At 36.2% G+C, this 26,582-nt stretch overlaps 1 protein-coding gene across 6 annotated transcripts in view; it reads left to right on the forward strand.

Annotated features, from left to right (window-relative positions):
- The window catches only part of nf1.L (neurofibromin 1 L homeolog), a 121,567-nt gene that overhangs the window by 89,269 nt on the left and 5,716 nt on the right, over nt 1–26,582 (forward strand). For 2 of the 6 annotated variants that reach the window (XM_041582299.1, XM_041582300.1), the window contains 21 exons: nt 531–871; nt 2,603–2,805; nt 3,273–3,466; nt 4,442–4,582; nt 4,905–5,184; nt 5,734–5,948; nt 6,591–6,652; nt 6,735–6,849; nt 7,649–7,750; nt 8,170–8,310; nt 8,902–9,031; nt 9,877–10,008; nt 10,722–10,857; nt 11,029–11,186; nt 13,886–14,008; nt 16,454–16,584; nt 16,849–16,949; nt 17,842–17,984; nt 19,608–19,654; nt 19,911–20,127; nt 22,864–22,917. In XM_041582299.1, the coding sequence (XP_041438233.1) occupies nt 531–871; nt 2,603–2,805; nt 3,273–3,466; nt 4,442–4,582; nt 4,905–5,184; nt 5,734–5,948; nt 6,591–6,652; nt 6,735–6,849; nt 7,649–7,750; nt 8,170–8,310; nt 8,902–9,031; nt 9,877–10,008; nt 10,722–10,857; nt 11,029–11,186; nt 13,886–14,008; nt 16,454–16,584; nt 16,849–16,949; nt 17,842–17,984; nt 19,608–19,654; nt 19,911–20,127; nt 22,864–22,917 (3,166 nt within the window). Of the gene's footprint in view, nt 1–530; nt 872–2,602; nt 2,806–3,272; nt 3,467–4,441; nt 4,583–4,904; nt 5,185–5,733; nt 5,949–6,590; nt 6,653–6,734; nt 6,850–7,648; nt 7,751–8,169; nt 8,311–8,901; nt 9,032–9,876; nt 10,009–10,721; nt 10,858–11,028; nt 11,187–13,885; nt 14,009–16,453; nt 16,585–16,848; nt 16,950–17,841; nt 17,985–19,607; nt 19,655–19,910; nt 20,128–21,114; nt 21,761–22,863; nt 22,918–26,385; nt 26,507–26,582 lie in introns of those variants that run through there. The other 4 variants (XM_018246997.2, XM_018246998.2, XM_018246999.2 and 1 more) reach the window with 3 other exon arrangements.

The raw sequence follows: 26,582 nt of genomic DNA on the forward strand, positions 1-26,582 counted from the left end.
AGGGCATCTGTACCCTGAAAATTATTTTTCTCTGGAGGTGCACACTCCAGATAGGATAAACAATAGTATTTTTTTAAGAAAAGTCACCTCTCTATGCACATATGTGTGACGTTGATTGGCTAGCACTTACCAAATTGTATGTCATGCATATTAAGTGAGATGGGCAGCCTGTTTACTATGTGTATGTGTGAAGGAGCTACCAGTACGAGGCCAGAGCTTTCAATAGGGGGCTATTCACAAGAACCAAAGTCCTGAAATGGAGTCTAATCGGTACCTTTCATTGGGCTTTCACTTACTGCTCAAGGCACAGTGTACAGAGGTGCAAGCTATCACTGTACTTTAGACTAGGCATTAATAACTGCACTCGGTCAAAGGGACCATATCACATCCATATAGGAATTTTGAATACGTATAAGCGAACAAATAGCTGAACATGAGAACTGAATAATGTGCATTTGTTGCTGTTATGGTTCTTAAATTGTATTCCCATCTAAGCAGAGCACTGATGTCTCGCTACCAATTTGTTGCAGGTGGGTTCTACAGCTGTTCAGGTAACGTCGGCAGAGCGAACTCGAGTCCTCGGGCAGTCAGTCTTTCTGAATGACATTTATTACGCATCTGAAATTGAAGAGATTTGTTTGGTGGATGAAAACCAGTTCACTTTAACTATCGCCAACCAAGGGACACCTCTCACTTTCATGCACCAGGAGTGTGAAGCCATCGTCCAATCTATCATTCACATACGGACTCGATGGGAACTGTCGCAACCAGATTCCATTCCTCAGCACACTAAAATCCGTCCAAAGGATGTACCTGGAACACTACTAAACATTGCTTTATTAAATCTGGGAAGTTCAGACCCAAGTCTACGGTAGAAACTTTTTTTTTTTTTTTTAATGGTTTACCCTAAGAGACCTGCACAAACAGGTCTACTGTATTTATAAGTAACGTTGAGGGAAATGTGTTTTTATTTCTAAAGTGTTTTAACCTTTTGGCTTCCAGCAAAGCTAAATATATGTTGAAAAAGCAACAGTTAGTTTCAAAGGCAATGTAATTCTATGTTTAAAGGTTCAGTGTTAGTCTATGGGAATTTGTTGGTGCTGAGAAAAGTGCCTGTAACCTCCTTTCACATCTTCTTTTTGTTTGAATGGAAAACACAAGCACTTCTACCTCAAGTCAACTATGGGAAACAAGAATACTGAAGCCCATGTAGTAGGGTGTTAAACACTAACCTCAGAATATCTTAGCAGAAGCCTACCTTTCACTGCCACGTATCATTCAGCATTGTGTTACTCCTAAATAACTGCCAGTGGCAAGAAACAAATGGCCTGTGTGCTATTAGCCTATAGAGGTGAATGTGTTATTGTCCATTTGCTTTGGATGCATGTGTTACACGACAACACCTTTAAGGGTCTGGCCACACTGGGAGATTCGTCGCCAGTCGACAAATCTCCTCTTCTTCGCGGCGACTAATCTCCCCGATCTGCCTTCCACCGGCTAGTGTGGCCAGACCCTAAAATAGAAGCAACATGGTTAAGATTGTGCGTTTGAAACAGCCATCTTTGTTGCAAAGCTCTGTTCTACAAATATAATATTAGCCCCACAACTCCGTATCTCGGTACTTTTAGTCAAAAGAACGTGGTCAACAGAAAATTGACTTAAGACATGAAAAAATGTAAGCTAATAAAGGTGTAGTAGGTGATGTAGTCCTTACGCATCTACTAAATATGTTAATAATAATGCAGCTTAAACTGTAACATTAAAGCTGAAGAGGTGTTGGAATAATAGACAGAGCTCTGACCATTCATTGGCCAATGTAGCCTAGCATGTGTGTAGGGGTGGCTGCCATTAATATTTAAAATGACATTTTTATTTATTTAGGATTATCCAGTGGCAAATACGATTAGAAAGGTATATGTTTAATGCTATATATTGTTAGAGAGGCCTGCAATCTACATAGATATAGGTTCCCTTTAAACACAGATTTATAAATATATGCATAAGACTCATACGGCATTGTGTGATCATGCTGCAAATTATAGGTGTTGTAGCATCTTACTTACTTACTGGGGCACCTTCTCCCACAATGATTTGCTGCAGTACAACTTTAAAAAGCTTTGTTTGGAACTGCTCTCCCAAACATTTCTGCTTGTTCCCACTCAAATTCAAAACCTCTGGACCTTTTCAATTACCTAGCAACCATGCATTGATTTGAAACAGAGACTGGTATATGAATAGGAGAGGAACTGAATAGAAAGATGAGTAATAAAAAGTAGCAATAACAATACATTTGTAGCCTTACAGAGCATTTGTTTTTTGCTGGGGTCAGTGACCCCATTTGAAAGCTGGAAAGAGAAGAAGAAGACAGCGTATAATTAAAAATATAAAAAAATAAAATAAAATAATGAAGACCAGTTGAAAATTGCTTAGAACTGGCCATTCTACAACATACTAAAGGTGAACCGCCCCTTTAAGAAATGAATGAAAAATGTTGCATGCAGCAAAATTTTTTTTGTTCAAAATAAGGTGTGAATTTGTTTTCAATTGTATTACGTTTCTGCATTCAGTACCTTAAGCATGCTGTATTATCTTTTCCTTGCAGGTCTGCTGCATATAACCTTCTGTGTGCCTTAACATGTACCTTTAATTTAAAGATTGAAGGGCAGTTACTAGAGACTTCGGGTCTGTGCATTCCTGCCAACAATACTCTCTTCATAGTTTCCATTAGTAAGACACTGGCAGCTAATGAGCCACATCTAACTCTTGAGTTTTTAGAGGAGTGCATCTCTGGCTTCAGCAAATCCAGTAAGTACTTATTATCTCAGTGCTGGGACCTTAAAAATGCTTAGGTGAAAGAAATGTGTGTTTTAAAATCTTGTATTATCTGTCCCTCTTTAGACTATGATTATAAATTGTGGTGTTTGGTTCTATGGTAAGAAACAACTATGAAGGGCTGCAAATCCGCTTACTGTGCCACAACTAATTCATTTGGATGTCGCTGCCAAGCATTTTCACATGAATTAGTCTAAGAGGCTTTTCATTAGAACCTATTCCTGTTCTACCATGGAAACAAGCGCCCCGATGACTCAAGAATGTCGTAAATTTGGCAAACTTGATGCCCAGATGCTTTTTTAAAACCACCCATGTGCCATTATTGGCATAGTTGTGAAGATCAGATGCCAGTTCATGATGTCTGTGTGAATGTATGCTTAATTTTTGGATAAAGGTTAGGGTGATATGGTATTCTGATGTATTTGTTTACTCGTTTTCAGGTATTGAACTGAAGCATCTATGTCTTGAATACATGACACCTTGGCTGCTAAACCTTGTTCGGTTCTGTAAACTAACAGATGATGCTAAACGTCAGCGTGTCAGTGCTATATTGGACAAACTTATAACCATGACCATCAACGAGAAACAAATGTATCCATCTATACAAGCTAAGATATGGGGCAGTCTTGGCCAGGTACATTGCTTTAACACCCCCAGACTTTACAGATAGTAAATGAACACACTATTAATTATAAACACTATACTAACAAGTAACATTGATGAAGGGGACAAAAGGACAGGATGCAGGATTACTGCTAATGTGCAATTTTATTGCAATCCACACAACATTTTTAGGGCATCACAGGCCCTTTTTAAAGTGAAAAAGGGCCTGTGATGCACGAAAGATGTTCTGTGGATTGCAATAAAATTGCACATTAGCAGTAATCCTGCATCCTGTCCTTTTGTCCCCCTTATTAATATTACTTGTTGGAATATATGGTGTTGGGACGAGTCACCAGTGGGACATATATAGGATATACTATATACTGGCTTTGAGTGTATAACTACAGTTTGAAGAATTCACTATCCTGTATTTCTTAATTTCTATCCCTAGTAGTATTTAAATATATGTTCAACAGAGACCATATTCCTTGATTCAGAGGCAATTTCTATTGTCTGTAAAGCAGTTATCGCTTTATAGGGACAATAACACAACCAAATAAATTATCATAGATCCATAAAAAATGTTTTAACCCCACAATGCTTACAGCTTTACAAAAGTGAGAGGAATCAAATGTTTTCTATTTCTTTCCTTTTCAAAAAGCCAGGGATAAAGGAAAACCACTTCCTTCCTGGGGCATGGTTCCTACCATACCAGTGTGTTCAATTTGTAGCAATAGCAATTTAATAGCTGCGGGTTTTGTTTTTTGGGGTATTTTTCCAATCACAGTGCCATTGTAACCTTAATTTATGAATGTATCTAGTCTAATGTATCGGTGTAAAACATGGTTTATCATTTTTTTACATTTATGCTGCTGTAAATTTTCTCCGTAGCTTGTAATAGCAAAGCAGTATTCAGATCTTTCCTGTTTTGTATTTTGTTCATACAAAGAAGCTACCAGCTATATTCTGGCTTTCTTTTAATTTATTTTCTTCCCACATTCTCTAGATCACTGATCTTCTTGATGTTGTCCTGGACAGCTTTATCAAAACCAGTGCAACAGGTGGTTTGGGTTCCATTAAGGCTGAGGTTATGGCTGATACAGCTGTTGCTCTTGCTTCGGGCAATGTGAAACTGGTTTCAAGCAAGGTTGGTTCTCTTTGAAACACTCCAGCGCAATTACACGTCTGCACATTATTTTATTGTCACAGTGCCTTGAGGGCTATTTTGCTTGAATTGGACTACATAACCCTGCATTATCCTTAATACCAAAGGACATAGCATGCTGGGTTTAGCACCAACATCTGTTTTTAATAATACATATGGCAGACTATAATGCAAATAAATATAATATATATATATATATATATATATATATATATATATATAATGTGTGTGTATGTCTATGTGGGTTTTATTATGTGTGAGGCTATTTTTATGCATGAAAATAATACTACATTGTTTGTTTTAGGTAATCGGTAGAATGTGTAAAATAATCGACAAGACCTGCCTCTCCCCCACTCCCACTCTTGAGCAGCACCTTATGTGGGATGATATTGCCATTCTTGCCCGATACATGCTGATGCTTTCCTTCAACAACTCGTTGGATGTTGCTGCCCATCTTCCCTACCTCTTCCATGTTGTCACCCTATTAGTGGCAACTGGCCCACTGTCTCTTCGAGCTTCCACCCATGGGCTTGTCATCAATATCATTCACTCCCTGTGCACTTGCTCTCAGCTGAATTTCAGTGGTATGTACTGGTGACTTTACTGCATAGAGAACATTTCTTTAGAAGGATAAAGTTTGAGGATAACTATCTTGCTCAAAGTGCAAGGCACAGGAAATGGGATATAATCCCTTCCTACAGGAAGTGATGCTGGGCACTGAATAAGAATTACAGTAATTTAAGTGCAATTTGATGTCTTGAAAGTAGGTGGGGTTTTTTTTTCCACCAAAGATGATGAGGCATCACCATTCCTATAATGTAAAACTAAAAGGGTCTGAGTTCTATATATACACAGTATTTTGTTCAGTTAAACAACAGCACATAAAGAAAGAGCATACTGTGAAATCATGTCCTGTGCATTTCATTTTATTAAGCAGTGCTATTCTTGTAATAGGCCACATATCCACTCATGTAGAGGAGGTGAATAGCAGCAAAGTCTGTGAATTCTATTTGGTTTTACGACATAAAATATTAAATGATATCCCACATTCTATTAATTGTCCTTCCTCACACCTGTTCTAGATTGGCACAAGTGTACATTTTGTAACTCATGTAATCTTGTATCCCTTACAGAGGAAACTAAACAGGTATTAAGGCTAAGCCTGACTGAATTCTCACTGCCCAAGTTTTACCTATTGTTTGGCATAAGCAAGGTTAAATCGGCAGCTGTGATAGCCTTCAGATCCAGTTATCGGGATCGGTCCTTCTCACCTGGCTCCTACGAGAGGGAAACATTTGCTTTGACCTCATTGGAAACTGTTACTGAAGCCTTGCTGGAAATTATGGAGGTAGAGGCAATAATTACTTGAGACAGATTTCTATAATTTCCAGACTGTTATTACATTATGCGCTTATCTATACCGAGATGAAAGCTAATTTAAAGGGGAAACGTGCAACAAGTATACATTTTCCTTAAGATTTAGTGGAATAAATATTTCATCCACCAACAGCTCCAAACACTGAATCTCATCTAAATCTTGCTTTGTAGATTAAATTGTTTAGGAATGCTCCAAATCTGTAATTAAGTACAAAATGTGCCAAAATATTATGCTAAATATATTTTTTTATTTTTGTGCTGGTGGGTAAGCATGTGTAAATGAAGGGTAAGAGTAAAGAAACACTTGCCAACAATCACCAGAAGTTTTTAACATTTGACCATAGTAACTAGTCAGTTACCTTTTACAGGTATAGTACAGTTGGTGTAATAAAAAACAAGTACGTCATTTGAAGCTGTGGTTACTGAATCAGGGCAAATGTTTTTTCATATGCTACAGTACGTAGTGTCTTTCTACTCAGGAGTGTATTGTAAAGATATTTAATATGGAGCAGTGTCTGACCCTACTGAGTTTTTTCCTCATGCATTGTTGAGTGGAAGTGATTTTTGCATAGCTCGTATATACAGTTGGTAACATCTTTTCATTTACCATTAGGCTTGCATGAGAGATATCCCAACTTGCAAGTGGCTGGACCAGTGGACAGAACTAGCTCAGAAGTATGTTATTGCCAGAGCATAAACTGATTTGCCTTTGACATGTCTTTCATTTTATTTAAATTGCTTATCATTTTACCCACAGGTTTGCTTTTCAATATAACCCATCACTTCAACCACGAGCTCTTGTGGTTTTTGGCTGCATTAGCAAACGAGTTTCTCATGGCCAAATCAAACAGATCATTCGAATACTTAGCAAGGTATTTGCAAGCATGTATACGTTTTTTTTGGGTCTCTACAATATGCTACACTTTGCTTTTTAATGAATTGACTTGATAGGACCTTGCAGCCTCTTATAGATGACCTGTATGGAGAATGCCATTGGCAATATAAAAACTCCCACTCATAAATATACAATATACATACAAAGTGACTTGCAAAAGTATTCAAACACGTGATCATTTCCTTTATTAATGACTTAAATTTTGTTTCCTCCGGTATAATAGTAAAAAGATAAATTTTACTTTGTAGATTTGTATACAAAGTAAAACTTTGTAGATATATACATACACAGTGTTTTGTTCAGTTAAACAACAGAACATAAAGAAAGAGCATACTGTGAAATGTCCTGTGCATTTCATTTTATTAAGCAGTGCTATTCTTGTAATAGGCCACATATCCACTCATGTAGAGGAGGCGAATAGCAGCAATCTCAGTGAAATCTATTTGGTTTTAAGCCATAAAATATTAAATGAAATCCCACATTCTATTAATTGTCCTTCCTTACACCTGTTCTAGTCTTAAGCAGTATAAGTTACTTTTAAGTACTGCTACTAAAATTGACTAGAATATATGATAGCAGGGTTAAATTGTAAGCTCCAGTGGGACTGATGTGATAATGTATAATCTTTTCAAAGTACAGAGTGCATTTGTTGCCACTATATAAATACCAAATTATAAATTTGTAAGGTGGCTGCAAATTTAGGGTGTGGACTAAAATGTAAATTACATTGATGTGTTTTTTTCTATTATATTTATGAAATAATCCTCTTCCCCAAGGGGCTTGAGAGCTGCTTGAAAGGTCCCGACAATTACAACAGCCAAGTTTTAATTGAAGCCACTGTGATAGCACTAACGAAATTGCAGCCTCTTCTGAATAAGGTATGTTTGACAAACACTTGAGTATTTGTGAGAACCAATTATTGTATGTATGTATATTTTTATTTATATAGCGCTACTTGTTTACACAGCACTGTACAGCAGATCTATAAATTTATAAAACAAGCAGGGCATCCTTATATAATAATAAATATAGCGTAGAGTTACAATAAAGATTTAGAGTGTCAGAGAAACAAGAGGATGTGGTCCCTGCATTTATAGAAATGTTTTGAAGGAGTACTTAAGTTGCATTAAGTGTTGAATCTGGCGAAAAGAACACAATTTTTGAAAACGTAGTGCAGCGCAATTTCACCTTTCTGAATGCACTTCAGTGTAAACACAATGGATAAGCAGACTGGTGCCCTCCACTGGAAGTTGGTAGGCAAGCAAACTTTTAACTTAACATTCTGTATTCTTCCTAGGATTCTCCAATGCACAAGGCTCTCTTCTGGGTGGCTATGGCAGTATTGCAGCTGGATGAAGTTAATCTCTATTCAGCAGGAACAGCTCTTCTTGAACAAAATTTGCACACTTTAGATGGCCTCAGAGTGTTCAATGACAAAGTGGGTACATTTTTTGTTTTTTATATATGCAAACATGTTTCATTGTAAAATGCATAATGTGTGCACCCACTGGCTTATTTGTTTAAAAAAGAAAAGTTTCTTTGTATTATGAAGTGCTGAAAGTTTTAAAAGTTTTTCTTTCTCTTTATTTTGGATGGGGAGATAGAGCCTGCAGGGCAGTAGCTTAGCTCTCATTGCCTGCAGTCTTCTTCTATAGACTCCTTCAGCTCTTATTCTGGCCTTAAATCGTATATCAAGGCAATCTTTTCTAGAACTTTGCACTGCACAGCACACCTGTGCTTTTTCTGAATAGTATTCGGAGGCAATGAAGACATTGTGCCTTCAGTACATTTTTGTAGTTATCAGGCATTGGCTTAATTTTTGAAATCTAAGGTAAAAGTACCAAGACAGGATGATCTGAAACCTTACGGCTAAAGGTTTCATCCCCATCTGCAGGAACTTAACCAATTGGTATGTTTTCGTTTTTCTCAAAAGTTTTAGGGCTTTATTAACCAGAAAATTATTTTTTTAGGTATAGTGACTCCAGTTCACAAGTTGAAATAAAATGTTATTGGCATCACTTTCTTTCAGAGTCCAGAAGAAGTTTTTATGGAAATAAGAAATCCATTGGAGGAATGGCATTGTAAACAAATGGACCATTTTGTTGGGCTCAATTTTAACTCTAATTTTAATTTTGCACTAGTCGGACATTTACTTAAAGGTATGATTTAGATTGTCTTTAGTTTATAATGGTTGTCTTTAGTTTTTGAATGTTTAACAATTATCACACCTTCATTATTAAAGGATTGTCTGTCCTATGAAACTAAATTAATCCTTATAATGTTGGAACTTGTATCCAAATGGACCGGCACCAATTAGATAGTAAATTTACTGCAAATGTATGCATAATGACTCCATCTTTAATACAACAAAGGAGTAATAATTGTCATTTGAGAAAGTATGTATTTAAAGTATAAATTTTAAGTTAAAAAAAAAAATGACAAGTGAACTTCCCGTACTACTGACATACATTTTTGGGCTGCTTGGGATATGGACACATCTCATCTGTCCTTTCCGAGTAAAATGCTGTGGTAAGAAGGGTGAACAAACATGTTTTGCTCTTACCCTATACTGTCAAATTGTATTTCACAGTACCATGCTTGTATCGCTGCAAGATATAAAAGCTTAAACCTTTAAAAAGCCATGTGACAGAGTCTCAACATTATAATTTATATTATGGTTCAGTTATCCAGTTAAACAGACCCTTATGCTGTCCTCACCTAGGAATATGTGAAAAAGGAAAGCAATAAAAATGCTATTGTTTGAAAATCATGATAAAAACCAGAGTTCTGTAATGCTTCACTTTAATGTATTCACCACGTTGCCCCCTCTCAGCATTAAACTTCGTATAACATTAGATTTCATTAGCTCTACCTTATTGTCATGTGCCATTTGAGATTTTGTAGAACATTGCAATTTAGTGGTTAGAGAAAGATGGAATATTCAGGGTATTACCCAGGGTTTCAGGGCAAGCTAAGCTATTTGGTATATGTTTGTATGTAACAGGTTATCGACACCCATCTCCTACAACTGTGGCGAGGACAATACGAATCCTTCACACCCTCTTGGCACTTGTCAACAAACACAGAAATTGTGATAAATTTGAAGTGAACACTGAGAGTGTTGCATACTTGGCAGGTAAGGACATTTGTATAGTTTTGCTTTGGTTGTTGCCACTGGGAGTTACAGAATGTCTCCGGTCGTAGGCAGACACACACACACACACACACACACACACTTGTGCCCAAGGCACATTCCTCTTCTGCCTACCCCTAGTTCTGGCCCTGCCAACCTGTGAGGCTAAAATCTGCCAATCCAACCAAATTTGGAATGTATGACCACATTTGGTGTCTCAATTAAAGATGTGTAAAATGCAGAAATAGGTAGTAGTGTTCCTTCAATGTTCCCCTCTATCAACACAGATTAATTAGTAATTATTTTACCCACTCTTAACTTTTGCTCTCATACATGTTTTGTCCAGTCCCTGATTCATTTTGTTTTTATTTTTTTTAAGTCTTGTCACTGCTACAGTGCATTCTTGTAGTGCACCGCATTGATCTTAGAAGCACTATATAACTGGGCTGATGCATTGCAGCACAGCACATATGCAAAATGATTGTGGCTGCAGTAAAGCTTGCTTGGTTTTTCTTTCAATGAAGAGACACCCACGTCAGGGCTAGTGTTACAGGTTGGGGTGAAAAGATTAATTTGTGCAGCAGTGCTAGGCCATAGGAGGAGCTAGAATTTCTGCAACTGAAATTACTTTTGCTTTAAAATTATCAGACTACCATATTTGTCTGCATCCTGTATAATCATTGTGCTTGTCTTCATTTAACACGTCTGTTCTCTAGCATTGCTCACTGTTTCTGAAGAAGTGAGGAGCCGATGCAGTCTGAAACACAGAAAATCTCTTTTACTGACAGATGTTTCAATGGAGAATGTTCCTATGGATACATATCCAGTGCATCATCATGACCCCACGTGCAGGTACCTGTTTTTTAAAATATTCTAATTGCTTGGAACTTGAGATTAACCAAATATCTGCTTTGAATTTGTTTACAAAAATTAGAACATTTGGACAATGCTAGGAAATGTGTATGCAGAATATTTTTTCTTGCTGCAGTAAGGTTCACTTGTACCTTTTCTGTTTTACCGTAGAACATTGAAGGAAAACCAGCCCTGGTCATCACCACAAGCATCGGGTATGCACCTAGCTGCTAGCTATCCAACAGTGGGGCAGGTTAGCCCACGAACCAGGAAGTCCATGAGCCTCGACATGGGGCAACCATCACAAGCAAACACTAAAAAGCTTCTTGGTTAGTTTGCATGAATCAAGTGAATTCTTAGTTTTGTTATTCTGATGTTTATGCAATTTATAAGCCTTTCAAATTAGGGTCCTGCAGATTTAAATCATCTGTCTTTCTGTGCCATAGTAAAAATTATAATCTGCTAGCAAAACCAAATACAAATGTTACCAAGATGACTAACATAACTGGACTTTTCATTGGCTGTTGACTTCCCCCTTCAAACACACAGCCAATCTAAACATATACCCACATCTGCAACAACACCCATCACAATATGGGACACACCTCTCCTTCCACACAGAAATACAATTATTCACAAAGCCCATTATCCTTCTATTGTATGTGTCAATGTCATAGCAATTCATACACAAATTGTACTGGCAGATCATAAACCTGGAGTAGGGTGTGTGGTAATAAGCGAGTACGACATACCTGTCTGTTCCCCCTACACTTTTCTAATTGACTGTGGTGCATTTAAATGTAAGTGCTTTCTGTCTAAATACCTTTAGGCCATTGGAACACATATTTCAGCATACCGCTCTGTTCAGCCTTCATTTAGCTTTGCTTAAACCACCTGTCTCGATGTGCAGGTGGTGGTTGGTTCTTCAGAAAAGATCATAGTCATTTCATCCAGTTCCTTTTTATTTATGTTTATACAAATGTGGGGGTCTATTTATCAAGTCTCCTTTTCATGGTTTTTGGAAGCACGACCAAACTCACAAACTCTAAAACTACAAATGTCATAAGATTTATTAAAAAATCCAAATAGTGAAAGAACGGAAACTAAAGCTGAACTTTGTGCTGAAAAAATCCAAATACCTCAAAAACCAAAGTTTTTCGGACATTTCCTAGCAAAAAAATATTACAAAAACCTCCAAAAGTCTAAATTGATTTAGAGCGGTCCAAAAAGATCAGTGCAGCTCCCATTAACTTCTATTGGACCTCGACAACTTTTACCTGGCAAAGTTTTGTTAGTGGTTTTCGTGATTCTTACACTTAATAAATCTAAAATTACAAAATTTTTAGAGCTTTTTAAAATAATGAGAAAACCACAAATTCTAAGAGATTAGCTGAAAAAAATCGAAATCTGATTAACTTTTACTGTTATTTTTAAGGCAGGCAGTAAATCAAAATACAGATGTGTGCTTTTCTGGATTATAACTTTTTCATCCGTTATAGACATGGATTCCGAATAGAGGAAAGAACATTCTAGAGTAACATTCCATACACATTTGGTTATAATTTGCCTGAATTAATGTTTATTAAACTGGAGTGGTCCTTTTGTTCTTTATAACAAAGATTCAGTACAATTATAACATTGTAGTATCCTTTTAATGGCAGTTGGCAATTCATTCGCATTTCTGAAAGTCCTTAAGGGGCAGATTTAGGAATTTTCGCCTGTCCGTGTTTGGGGAAGCAATTGCTGAAAATATGAACTAATCTGCTTTTTTTGCAGTACATTGCTCTGGTTTGTCTCCAAATAGATTTTAGAATAAAAAAAGTTGGTCCCCCCCCCCCCAAAGTTTGACAAAAATAAAAAGCTTGCCACCTGAAACTTGGCCAGGTTTTTAGGCAGGTAGGTGGCAATAAAGTTTCTCTTTATTGATTTTCAAGATTATTACAGCATGAATCAAAGAAAGATCTAAAGAGAGATTGAAGTGAGAGGAAAGAAAGATAAGGGAAGTACAATTGGGAAGGTGCACACCGTATAAGTTGTAAGACTTACAGGCATTCTGTCATGATTTTTGTGGTGTCGTTTTTATTTCTAAATTACACTGTTTACCATGCAAATAATTCACTCTACCATATAAAATTTTATTCCTGAACCAACAAGTGTATTTATTTAGGTAATTTTGTCTGGTCATGTGCTTTGAGAAAGAGCCAGCACTTCATGATGGAACTGCTTTCAGATAAGCTATTTCTCCAATTGACTGTAACTTAAGGAGTCGCAGTGGGACTTGACATTACTGTTGAGTGCTATTCTTATATCTACCAGGGAGCTTTTATCTGATTACCTTCCCATTGTTCTGCTGATGGACTGCTGTGGGGAAAAGGGAGGAGGTGATATCACTCCAACTTGCAGTGCAGCAGTAAAGAGTGGCTGAAGTTTATTAGAGCACAAGTCACATGACTGGGGCACCAGGGAAACTGACAATATCTCTAGCCCCATGTCAGATTTCAAAATTAAATATTAAAAAAAAAAAATTGTTTGCTTTCTTGAAAACAATGAAGAAGTCTGCTGGAGCAGCAATATAAACTCATGCAAAAAAAAAAAAAGTTTTCCCATGACAGAACCCCTTTAACTTAGATACACATCAGACAAAATACTGAACTACATTTAGAAAGCTTCTTAATTCTACAAGGTAACAGTCATACAATTTTAATTTTTGACTCATTCCTTTTTAGGTCTGAAGAGTAACATTGGGGAGGGGAACATTTACTTCATCATATAAGAAGGAATATTATATAATCCCGTGGGAAAGTCCAATGGACTAAATAACTCTGTGAAGACCTGTAGAAAGGAGTTAGGATGAAGCATTTTCTTAATGCGGAATTGATTGCTATTAACTGAGAGCAGTTTTGTGTTTAAGTAGGACTTTTATTTTAAGCTTTCATTATATGATAAACATTATAGCGCTGTGAAATACCTTGGCGCTCTATAAATACATGTTAATAATAAATTAACAGTATTACTTATATCACTTTAGGCACAAGGAAAAGCTTTGACCACTTAATATCTGACACTAAGGCTCCCAAAAGACAGGAGATAGAGTCTGGCATCACTACACCACCTAAGATGAGACGAGTTGCAGAGCATGATTACGATATTGGTAGGTATTTGTCTGAAAGGTGGTGTCGCAAAATTTCTTCTACTTTTATAGACTTCATTTGTAATGATTAAAAGGGAACCAAACTTACTTATATATAAGTCTTAATTTTAAGAAGAAATCCACGTTTTAATTGAATCCAACTATAAAAATATTTTGATCTGGTCAAATTAGTACTAATTTTGTATTCTAAACATTTCACAATATCCAAAGAATAGAAAAGAACCCCCACTAGAACAGACTAAACTCAGGCAGTCACAAAGTATTATTGACACACTTATTTATAGTTAGTTGAATAGACACTTGATTATGCCACTTATTAAATTATTATAAAGTGCTGTGCAATAAATTATAAAGTGCAGTGCAAGGATTATTAGTGAGGAGCTTAAAAGACCAAAATTCTTTCTGTCCCACAATATTATTAGACAATTAATAGAGTGATACTAAATTGATCACCAATTTCTAAATTACTAGTAGTGCTAAAAAATTATTTAATAATTAATTGACTAAAATGAGAATATTGAATAAATTAGATTATAAAGTGCTACAGTGCTAAATGAATTTAGTAGTCCTTCCTAATTAATAAGGTTCATTTCATTAAATAACTAGACTGCCATTAGATAGGATAAAAATAAGAAATTAATTAAATCATTGCTCAAATTCATGAGAAAAAGGAGGAAAATGAAAAAAGAGAGGGTGGAGTTGTCCCAAAACTACTACCTAATTGGTTCTATCCCTAGGACACCACAAAGGTGGAGAAGGCAGAGTAACCGGGACTGTGGTCTCGTAATTAACTAAGCCCTAAACTGATTTGAGAGACTACGATATACTATAAAACCACAATTCCACGGTCTCCTGGGAGTTTAGTATTGCAGAGAAAGAGAAGGAGTTGAACCGAGCAAAGATTCTTTCCACCACCCTCCAAAATTGGTTTGACCCCAAGTTGAGTATATCGTTTTAAAAGATAACCGGATCTGGAAATGAAACGCCGACGCGCGTTTCGCTATGTTAGCTTTGTCAAGGCGTAACAAAGCTTTGACAAAGCTAACATAGCGAAACGCGCGTCGGCGTTTCATTTCCAGATCCGGTTATCTTTTAAAACGATATACTCAACTTGGGGTCAAACCAATTTTGGAGGGTGGTGGAAAGAATCTTTGCTCGGTTCAACTCCTTCTCTTTCTCTGCAATACTAAACTCCCAGGAGACCGTGGAATTGTGGTTTTATAGTATATCGTAGTCTCTCAAATCAGTTTAGGGCTTAGTTAATTACGAGACCACAGTCCCGGTTACTCTGCCTTCTCCACCTTTGTGGTGTCCTAGGGATAGAACCAATTAGGTAGTAGTTTTGGGACAACTCCACCCTCTCTTTTTTCATTTTCCTCCTTTTTCTCATGAATTTGAGCAATGATTTAATTAATTTCTTATTTTTATCCTATCTAATGGCAGTCTAGTTATTTAATGAAATGAACCTTATTAATTAGGAAGGACTACTAAATTCATTTAGCACTGTAGCACTTTATAATCTAATTTATTCAATATTCTCATTTTAGTCAATTAATTATTAAATAATTTTTTAGCACTACTAGTAATTTAGAAATTGGTGATCAATTTAGTATCACTCTATTAATTGTCTAATAATATTGTGGGACAGAAAGAATTTTGGTCTTTTAAGCTCCTCACTAATAATCCTTGCACTGCACTTTATAATTTATTGCACAGCACTTTATAATAATTTAATAAGTGGCATAATCAAGTGTCTATTCAACTAACTATAAATAAGTGTGTCAATAATACTTTGTGACTGCCTGAGTTTAGTCTGTTCTAGTGGGGGTTCTTTTCTATTCTTTGGATATTGTGAAATTTTTGAATACTGACTTTAGTCAGACCTCCACCGGAATTAGAAGGATAAAAATCAAGGGGTGATTCGTGTTTGTATTCTAAACATTTGTTATTTAGATAAATGCATTCAGTTTAAATTATTAACTTTAAGCGCACCACCGTATCTCATGAACTATCTCATGAAGGAGTTGGGCAGAGCTTCTATTCTGATGGTCTCCATTTAAATGAAAAATCGCTGCTAGAGACATCCAAGCTGACTGGTTTAAGAGTCGGGAATATTGGTTGGAGGCATGCAACTGCTTATTGTAATTAGAACATATAGGTGTGAACAGGGGTAACTGCAAGTTTAATAGTAACAACCAGCATGCAGGATCAACTCTGCTTTGTGAACTGCATTAAAAATTGGGTTTCAGTAGTAAAGAAAAAATAGGAAAGCTTTTCCAATATTGTCTTTGTGTTATTTGCTCTAAAAGCAGGACACTTTTCATAAACACAGAATTTTCATTGTTTAGTTTGTATGTAGATACCATAAGGGGGCGTGAAGACACATTGGATAAATTATTAAAAAATGCATTGCATGCACTTTTTTTTTTCTTTTTAACTTTTCAGACACACCAAGAATATCATCCCCGCAACAGCACCCTCACCTCCGAAAAGTATCTGTGTCTGAATCCAATGTACTTTTGGATGAGGAGGTCCTGACCGATCCAAAAACTCAAGCTTTGCTCCTCACTGTTCTTGTAAGAAAGCTGTTTTTCTTCTGTGCTAGCCAATGTTTCACCAGCCTTGTGCCCCCCAACCTAAAAGATTTACCAGACTTTGGCACAGTTTATCTACATTTTTGTTGTTGCATCAAATGAGAAAGTCTGCTTGAGTGCAGTTAATCTATCATATAGTCTACGAGGAAGCTCTTTTCATTACATATTTGTTACTTAATATGCTTACATATACATATATGCTACAGTTTTATTCTGTATTGTTTTTTGTTTTATTGTCATGAATAGGCTACACTTGTAAAATACACTACAGATGAGTTTGATCAACGCATCCTGTATGAGTATTTAGCAGAAGCCAGTGTGGTTTTTCCTAAAGTATTTCCTGTGGTGTAAGTAACCTTTTCTTCTTTATTTTCTTAATACCAAACCAATAATAAAAAAAAATATATATGTTAAAAATTGCGATGTATCGGAAGGGACATTTAGACAATAGGAATGTCTTCTTAGCTTTAAGGTAAAGTGTTCAGTAAAACAAATCTGCATCATTTATTCATTTATATGCAGATTTGTATTTCCTAATAGTAGTAAAGCTACTGTGGTTAAATGCAGAGTCTTTTATGAATCTATGCTTTGGTTGTCACATTATCAGAAAAATAAATAAAATTGCAGCCTGCTTGCACGTATTAGTGAAGCAATGACATGAATAAAAGCATCTCATATCTTGTTTTACTTAGCGAGGACTATACTTTAATTAGGATTCATAATTGTCACTTCTAAGAAATGCATATTCAGATAAATGCAAATACATACTCAGATCAAGTCGCTACATTTGGTGAAGTCTTTTTTAGCTCATCAGAAAGTTACAGATGTATGAAAAAATTGCTTTAACAGCATTCAAACAAATATTCAATATCTAGGGCAGCAAAACAGTCTCTGCTTAACTGATTTGACCTTCATGAATATCCAGAAGGGCAGATATTCATTCAACAAATGCCTTTGAGCTGACCATACAATGAACTGCTTGTTTTCGGATAGATATCAGGTCAGGTGGGCAGCTAAAATCTGTTTGTGTATGGCCACCTTTACAGTCAATGCTCCTGGCCTCCATAGAGACCTACATTTTTGGAACCCCTTCTCTACAATGTAAAATTAAGACTAATTTATTAAAGATACTACTGATATGAAAATCTTGCTTTTAACAGGTGCTGTCTTTTTGTATTTGACTGTTTGCAAAAGGTTACATTTCAATTGAAAACAAATTTATGTTTATATTTTTCACAGACATAATTTGTTGGATTCTAAGATAAGCACGCTTTTATCTCTGAGTCAAGACCCACATTTATTGAATCCAATTCATGGGATTGTTCAAAGTGTGGTGTACCATGAAGAGTCCCCTCCACAGTATCAGCCATCTTATTTACAAAGTAAGTAGTAATTATGTACATGCTATAAAAATGTGCTTAATTTAGTGGTAACTCAATCATTCAGTTCAGTTATTCTGATACTGACCAAGGCCCCTGGTATCTGAGTATGCTGATTTGGTCCATAATTCAGATGTCAACTTGGCCAAACAAATGGTTTTATATTTCTCCTCAATTATAAGTATTATTATACGGTCATTTGCAGAGTTTTTAGCATCAAGCCAGAAAGGAAGAGAGAAGCTGTGATTTCCGCACAGGGATGCATGTCAATCAGATGAGTAGCTCTACCTGAGTTAGCCTTCTTCACTATTTCAGCACCCATTCAAGAATTCCACTAATAAGCCTCTAACTTGCCTAAGAAGCACATACCTGTATTATGATTGCTAGAGGATTAATATTTATATACAAATGAATGATAACATGCTTAATTACATGTTCAGGCACTTACAGCAATGCCTGGTCAGAAGGGGTTTAGGACCCTGGAAAATTAATAATGGACAATAGGCAATTATTTATATAGTACCAATATGTTTATCATTCTCATCAGTGTTGCATATAGCCTTAAGTACTATATTAAAGACACTAAGGTTATTTCACCTGTAGCCTATATTGTTTTGGAATATAGAAGGAAACTGCAGTGCCTAGGGAAAACCCACGCAGACATGAGTGAACATAGAAACTCCTCCGAGGCACTGTTTCACTCTTGTTACTATATTAATAATCACTTAACGGTATAAAGGTGCTCGTTTTCGGTATATTATATTTTTCAAAGCAGGCACAGTATTACAGTGGGAATATTTTTGGTTGTGGAAGTTGGAGAGCAAGGCACTAATTGGCCTGAACACCGATTTACCGCTAAAGGTGGCCATAGACGTAACAATTACGATCTTTCTTGGAAAAGATCTTTCCAAGAAAGATCGTTCGTTTCAATACACACGTGTAGAGCTGAATCGGCAGATATACAGGTAGATATACGGGAAGAAACAATAGAATTCTACCTGTATCTGATGATTCAGCACTAACGATGGGCGATGTTTGGGACCCTTCAAAGGCACCCGATCAAAATTTTCCGTCCAGCCCGATCGCCGAGCCGACCGATATCCAAGTCTTCTGCCGATATCGGTCGGCTCTTTTTCCACCATACAACTGGCTTTCTCAATTCTGAATACATTGAGGTATTCAGGTTTGAGAAAGCCAGTTGGATGACTGGTGAAACGTCTTTAAGGAAAAAAACACAGTAAGTCCAATTGATTTGACTTATTTCTACAGACATATGACATTTTGGTTTGTAAAATTTAGTACATGACTATCAAAGTTTACTATACAGTATTGGAATGGGTACCTCATAATTTGAAATAACTTACTAATACATTATATAATTCTGTGGAATATTACTCCAAAAGTAGGGAATTAACTGAAGCAATGATGAATTAATCTTAAAACCCATTTCCTACCAAAATGTATTTTCCTTCTTCTCTTGTGCTATTTTTGTTTTTGTTTTGATAGTGGTTTTGATTTTTTTATTAGATTTTGTAAGTTGTAAAACAACTTAATAAGAGGGAGAATTTTGCTATTGCTTGGAAAATTATTATGATTTTATAGTATGTATTTGTCTTCACGTTGCAGGTTTTGGGTTTAATGGGTTATGGAGGTTTGCTGGACCCTTCTCCAAGGTATGCTTATATTTTTTGTGTTTTAAATAGATATTGTGTCACCTGTTTTGTAATAGGAACAGCTGGCGTATTAGTATGTACTGCCGAAGGCAAACTATTATATTAAATAGCAAACTAACAAAAAATCTTTAAGCTTTTGATTTTTTTTTTATCCATAAAATGCTAAGGAAGGTTTCCAAAATGCAATTAATAAAGATGAATAAAGAGACAATTAAAGTAGAAATATTACAGAAATGTTTATTTTTGTTTTTATTAGCAAACACAAATCCCTGACTACGCGGAGCTGATAGTAAAATTTCTTGATGCCTTGATTGATAAATATTTGCCAGTAATTGATGAAGAAGCCAGTGAAGAATCTCTCCTGACTCCTACGTCTCCTTACCCTCCTGCTGTGCAGAGTCAATTGAGTATTACTGCTAATCTTAATCTTTCCAACTCAATGACCTCCCTTGCAACTTCCCAGCATTCCCCAGGTCAGTTTTTAATTTTAAGCACTTCTGTCTTAAATTCTGCTGTATTATTATGATCATGCAATCTTTTGTGATCTGCTCTGGATTTTTTTTTATGAAGAGCAGGACAGACACTGACATTATTTAGATCTGTTTGTTATAAAATATTTGAGTTACATTATGCACAACAGAATTTTGCACCATGCACTCACTACTTTTAAATGATCACATAATAACTATCATGCAGCTACATATTCACTGAAATTACTTTTTATATTAAGAATTGAGCCTAGTAGTGTGTAAATAGGTTAGAGATGCACTATTGGCTTCTCTTGGCATAGACTGTAACATGAAAGCTTATGGCATATGAGGGTTATTGGGTCGCAGAGAAATGCCCAAACACAAAGAAGATTTTTAGTTTTAATGGACACTACCTTTCCCATCAGTGGCAGATTTCAGGCCAGATAACACACATTCAAACTAATGCCAGGTTGTTTGGTTCAGGTTCAGGCACATCTTTGCTGTCTGACAAACACCAGAAAAGAACACATCCTACATATGATGAGGCTGATTGAACAAGGGGTACTTTTCGGCTGGCCGAAGTCACCCCCGGATTTTCAGAACAAAAATATTTTTCCCATTCAAGTCAGTAGGAGGATATTTCCTGGCACTTTTGAGCCTAAACGTTACAGATTTAAGCTGCCAATTATCTCCCTGATCAATATTATGGCAAAAATAGAGATGGGATAGGTTTAAAAACCCCATTTGGGTAAGCACTGCTCTGACATGCTGTCCAGGCTAAATGATGACATCAACCGGATATTTTCCACTTCAAGGTGGTCATAGCAGGGAAACATCCATTTGTTTGGTGACCTCATCAGACAAGGGGAGTCTTTACGTGGCCAGCTTTAAGCTTACAGTAGAAGCCCTGTAAAAGGAGCCTGTCGCTAGCAGTGACCAGAAAACTCGCATTTGCATTGGCACTGAAATTAATTAAATATTCCTCCACAGGATGCTGCTTATTCTCTGCCAGCTGAAAACACCAGTGAAAAATGCAGTCTTTGTTTCATGCTGAGCCCAAAGCCACTGGTACACCAGGTGCATAGAAACCTGAAAGTATACATGTATAGGAGGGGATTGCCTGCGTAGAAACACACTGACCTAAGATGTTGTCTGCCCCAAAGTAATGTTTATATAATAGTAGTGAAGATAATGCTTGGAGATTTTGTTTTGTTTTCTGAAGACTTTTTAGTAGCAGTAAGATTTTACAGCGGGAGATTTTTCTTTGTTTTTTATTTTTTAACCAACATAAACAAAGGCTGGATCAGTTTAAAAAAAAAATAAAAAAGTCCTATGTGTAAGGATAAACATGGTGTGCAGCTGTGTTGTAAGCGAAGACTTTCTTATAAAACAACCGGTTTGAAATTTTTTCCTGGAGACTTTGCTTTAAGCCAACCATTATGAGAATTTCTATGAGCAAAACATATTTCTTTATTTTTTTTATTGGATTTTGAAACAATCGTTTCAATTTTGCTGAAGTTTATAACGGTTAATGACAAAAAGAGTAGGAGAAAAACTGTGTGCGGGGGGACAAAACTAAAGAACATCGTTTTTGTAAATTACTTAAAAGGGATCCTGTCATCGGAAAACATGTTTTTTTCAAAACGCGTCAGTTAATAGTGCTACTCCAGCAGAATTCTGCACTGAAATCCATTTCTCACAAGAGCAAACAGATTTTTTTATATTCAATTTTGAAATCTGACATGGGGCTAGACATTTTGTCAATTTCCCAGCTGCCCCTGGTCATGTTACTTGTGCCTGCACTTTAGGAGAGAAATACTTTCTGGCAGGCTGCTGTTTTTCCTTCTCAATGTAACTGAATGTGTCTCAGTGGGACATGGGTTTTTACTATTGAGTGTTGTTCTTAGATCTACCAGGCAGCTGTTATCTTGTGTTAGGGAGCTGTTATCTGGTTACCTTCCCATTGTTCTTTTGTTTGGCTGCTGGGGGGGGGGGGGAAGGGAGGTGATATCACTCCAACTTGCAGTACAGCAGTAAAGAGTGATTGAAGTTTATCAGAGCACAAGTCACATGACTTGGGGCAGCTGGGAAATTGACAATATGTCTAGCCCCATGTCAGATTTTAAAATTGAATATAAAAAAAATCTGTTTGCTCTTTTGAGAAATGGATTTCAGTGCAGAATTCTGCTGGAGCAGCACTATTAACTGATTCATTTTGAAAAAAAAATTTCCATGACAGTATCCCTTTAAGTTTTGTCATAAAATAAAATAAAAAAATCTCTTAACTTTTAATATATTGAGAAAATATTTGCACTTGCAACAACTTAACTAACAAACATAAACCATTTCCTGCATATTCGAAAATTAGCCCGGCACACTGTTTGCTCATACATTTAAAGAAATAGACTTGGTCTGTCCCAGTTTTACTACGGATATTATCTCAAACAGCCTTACGTGGATGCAGCTCTGTGCATATAGACTATGGGAATTATCTACACCCCCTTTTTTTTTTTACATAAAATAAACGTGATACATTGTTTTCAAATCATCTTTCGATAATAGAATCCCTCTAAATGACTTTGTACTTTATGTTATGTGGCTATCGCACTGTTGGACATACTCATGTAATTACTGAAATCTTTGTCTCATCCATTTTTCTCTTTATTTTCTGTCATTATTCATGAGTTTCTTTTCTGTTCTTTCCCACCCATCACCTTTTATCATTGTGTGTCTGTGAAGCTTCTCTGCCTTGCTCTAAATCAGCCGTTTTCATGCAGCCACTCCCTCATCAAGGTACTTACTTTCATCCTATATGCACGAGAGAACTGCCATGTGCAATAGCTTGGCTGTGTGGCATGACAACTGGTTTACTAACCTTGTAACTGATTCAGGGAACGCAAGGTGAAGATAGCGCTTGCAGCTGATAGTAGTACCATGTAGTGCTTAAGCTGTTTTAATGCACCAGTTCTTTGATCATTATTTGAATAATGGTATGCCTAAAAAGCAAACTTGTTTTCAAAAAGTATTCATAAGTGGCTTTTGGAGTAAAATTAGTGTTAACTCCAACTCTCAAGGGTTAGTTTACCATTATCCCAGTCAGGCTAAACAAAATCAGTCAGCACATGTAAGTGCTCTTAGTTTTGATGGCTATATGTGGAGCTAGATGGTCAGTCAATTCTGCTGTCTTAAACAATTACATTTGGTAATTTTGTAATTCCTTTGGGTGTTATTTGGATGTAATTTTACCAATAGAAAATGGCAATAGCCAGATTTGTCTCCCTTTCACTGTAATTTGATCATTCTGCCCATGGGCCAACTAATCAGTGCAGTTTGGTCAAATGCATTTGTGATAAACTGTTTGTACCCAAATACTTAAATTAGACAGTTCCTCTCTGCACATGGCCAGCAGAAATGTTTAACTTCTGGCAATTGTTGAGAATTTTAGACCTGTGCCTCTATTTAATAAGATGTGGGTGCCTATTGTGAGGTATTCTGTAACTGTATTTCCAGAAAGGATTCTGTGAATCAATTACTGACAAACTATAAGCACTGGTGGTTTAAATGCAGTGTAGCTACTCTGGTACTGTAGCAGTTATTTAAAGAGCCAGTAGTTTTGCTAGTAAAGTGCTGTGTTTTTTATTTTTCTCATCAGGAGTTGATTCTTATGTATGTAGACTCCAACTTAGACCTTCAAAAAACGTATTTTCAAAGAATTGCACAATTCTAATAGTTACCCAGTTTATTTTACTTTAGTTTGTAAGCGACACCATATTGTTTTTAAGGCATGACTCATACCTTCTTTTCTTTTCCATTCACTATATACTGAGGGCTCCTTAATAACCAAGATCAAGCCTGGCATTGTGCCACGGTAATTGCACCCCCTAGACTGCAGTGCACGGCATTACAGTTTGCTCTTCATATGCTCAATTTGTGTTTCCTAGTTGACAAAGTGCTAATAATCCTTAGCTGACTGTTAACAGCAGTTACTTGGAATACTTCATACTCTTCTGCATGAAGCTTCTGAGAATGTATTGGATGTGCCTCAGTGGTTCTGTCAGTCTGTTGTATATCCCGCAGACTGAAATGAGTTTGAACCTTCCACAGCATATATCCTGCATAGTTTGCAACTCAGTACAGAAGGGAATCAAGCATTATTATTAACATTTATTTATAAAGCGCCAACATGTTCCTCAAACGTTCATAACATGCTGTTAGTATTGCTGTAAAAGCACTTAAGAAACATGGGTTTAGTAAATAGCCAACCAGGTTAAATGAAATGCTGCTGGGAAGCATGAGAATGTGAACTAATTCATTTTTAGACCGTTTTATGAAGGTAAACTTCCCTTTATCTGGCTTTTTATGATTTTTTTAGATTTTTATGATGTACTGAATTGTAGATATTATTAAGATGTAAAAACACCATCATAAATCATCATACAGAAATAAAATACCTTGCAAGCCACATGTAGTCTAACTGGAAGGACACTACTACCTAGCATGCAAGGATATGTCCTTGTAAGATTTGTAAAGATCAGATGATACGAGTGCTATTTTTCTGTGTTTCTCTTTCCTCTACATCTCTGTAAGCTACCCGCACACAAAAGTAAACAGCCAAGGACACTAGCTCAGGTTTTCAGTCACAAGAATGGTTCTAGAGTGCATACTTTTTTATTATAAGCTCACTTCCTTTCTAATGAGTACCTGATTAAACATGCTGTACCCTTTCTGAAATATTCTGTCGCTCTTCATGCAGGAGTTGAAGTCCATTTTTGATTGAAAGTTAGATCTAATATTTCTTTTAGGGGTGGACGCCCTTTCCTTGCAGATGTTTTAGAGCTCACTCAACTGATTGAGGCACAAACAAAATCTAACAAGATAACGGACGTTGGCACAAATAAGGCAATTATATAATGAGGCCTATGCAATTTCCAGTTTAGTGGGCAAGTGGCAAAACACCCCCAAGTGCCTCTCCTTTTAATTTAATGTAATCACCTGGATCGGCATGGTGCACTTTTGGGGTTGATTATTGCTTGAAATTGCAGCAAGTTTGTACTTTAGGCTATAATATTTACAGTATAACCCATATTTTGAGTTCCTGAATTTTACACCAATATTTTACAGCCCCACATATGTAAAACTGCATTTTTTCGCCCTTCCCAGAATTTATGCCATTTTGACACTGTCCTCTTGCAAATGTAAGGGGCGTTGAACAGATCTGTAGTAAGCAAGTTTTTGTTTTGTGGAAGCTTTATTTTTGTATGTCTGCTTCTTTTAATGAAATGTGTTTTATTTGTATTGCTTTGTGACAATTACATAATATTTTCTCCCCAGCTCCTACTTTTATTTATATCTGGATTATGACATCATATAATGTCTCTCTGTACTTTGTATGTCTCTCTTGGTATCTTATAATTTGTTTAAAAAAAACGAAAAAAAAACATATAAATGTAACTGTTAAAGTAACTGGAGCAATTTTGTTTTTTTAAAAACTAATGTAGTTTTGGAATCATGTGCCTTGAATGTGTCTTGAATTGGAATTAGAAACTGTTTTTTGGTAACTACTCTTACTGGTTCTAATAACCATAAAGTGCATATGATCAGGGGAATACCTTTTATTGCATGTTTTATTTAAGCCCTGTGCATTTCATTGGTTTCTCAGAGCCCCAGACATCTCATACAACAAACATTTATCAAAAAGGCCAGTTATAAACTTTTTTAGAATGCAGTTATTTATGTCATACCAGAGGCTCGTTATAAAGGAAACTCTCCCCTTTATGATTTTTTGCTTGCATGTGATCACAATAAAGTAGTTGTGCATGCTGAATATATGCACGTTAATAAGTCTTCACCTTACCTACACCTAGTTGTTCTTTTTGAAACTGCTTATTTTTGTGCGAGACTTGAGCCTATAAAATACTTCAACATTACCGGTAACTACAAATTGATCCAGTTCAGATATTTACTGTAAGGAAAGCCAATTATCCCAAGTTCAGATCTTCATAATATCCATATTTTAAAGATGGCTGTAGGCTTTTCTGTCTAAAGTAATCGAAAGGTGCATTATCTTTCCCCAAAAGCAGATTCACACAATGTTGTCTTTTATTTTTGTATTTAAGCTTAACCTGTTATAAAGTCTTGCTTTTGTAAATGTCTTTAATGTTATTTACTGTTATAAAGTCTTGCTTTTTTAAATGTCTTTAATGGTATTTCTGGCTTCTCCTAATATCCATTACTTACATTGTTACTCATTTTGTGTTAAAGGCAGTGTGGTTCAGTGCTGTCTGTGTTTAGGAACAGCTCTAGCAACAGTCCCCAAGAGAGAATATGTCAACTGGGAATAGCCCAAGCAGCCGTTGGACATTTAGAGCAAGACTTGGCACCGGTGAGGTCAACTAAAGGCTGATGGTGATGGTTAATGAATTTAATAAATTAATGCCCTTTAATGTGCATAGGGCTAC

This window comes from Xenopus laevis, chromosome 2L (genome assembly GCF_017654675.1).
Source record: "Xenopus laevis strain J_2021 chromosome 2L, Xenopus_laevis_v10.1, whole genome shotgun sequence".
Classification (NCBI taxonomy): domain Eukaryota; kingdom Metazoa; phylum Chordata; class Amphibia; order Anura; family Pipidae; genus Xenopus; species Xenopus laevis.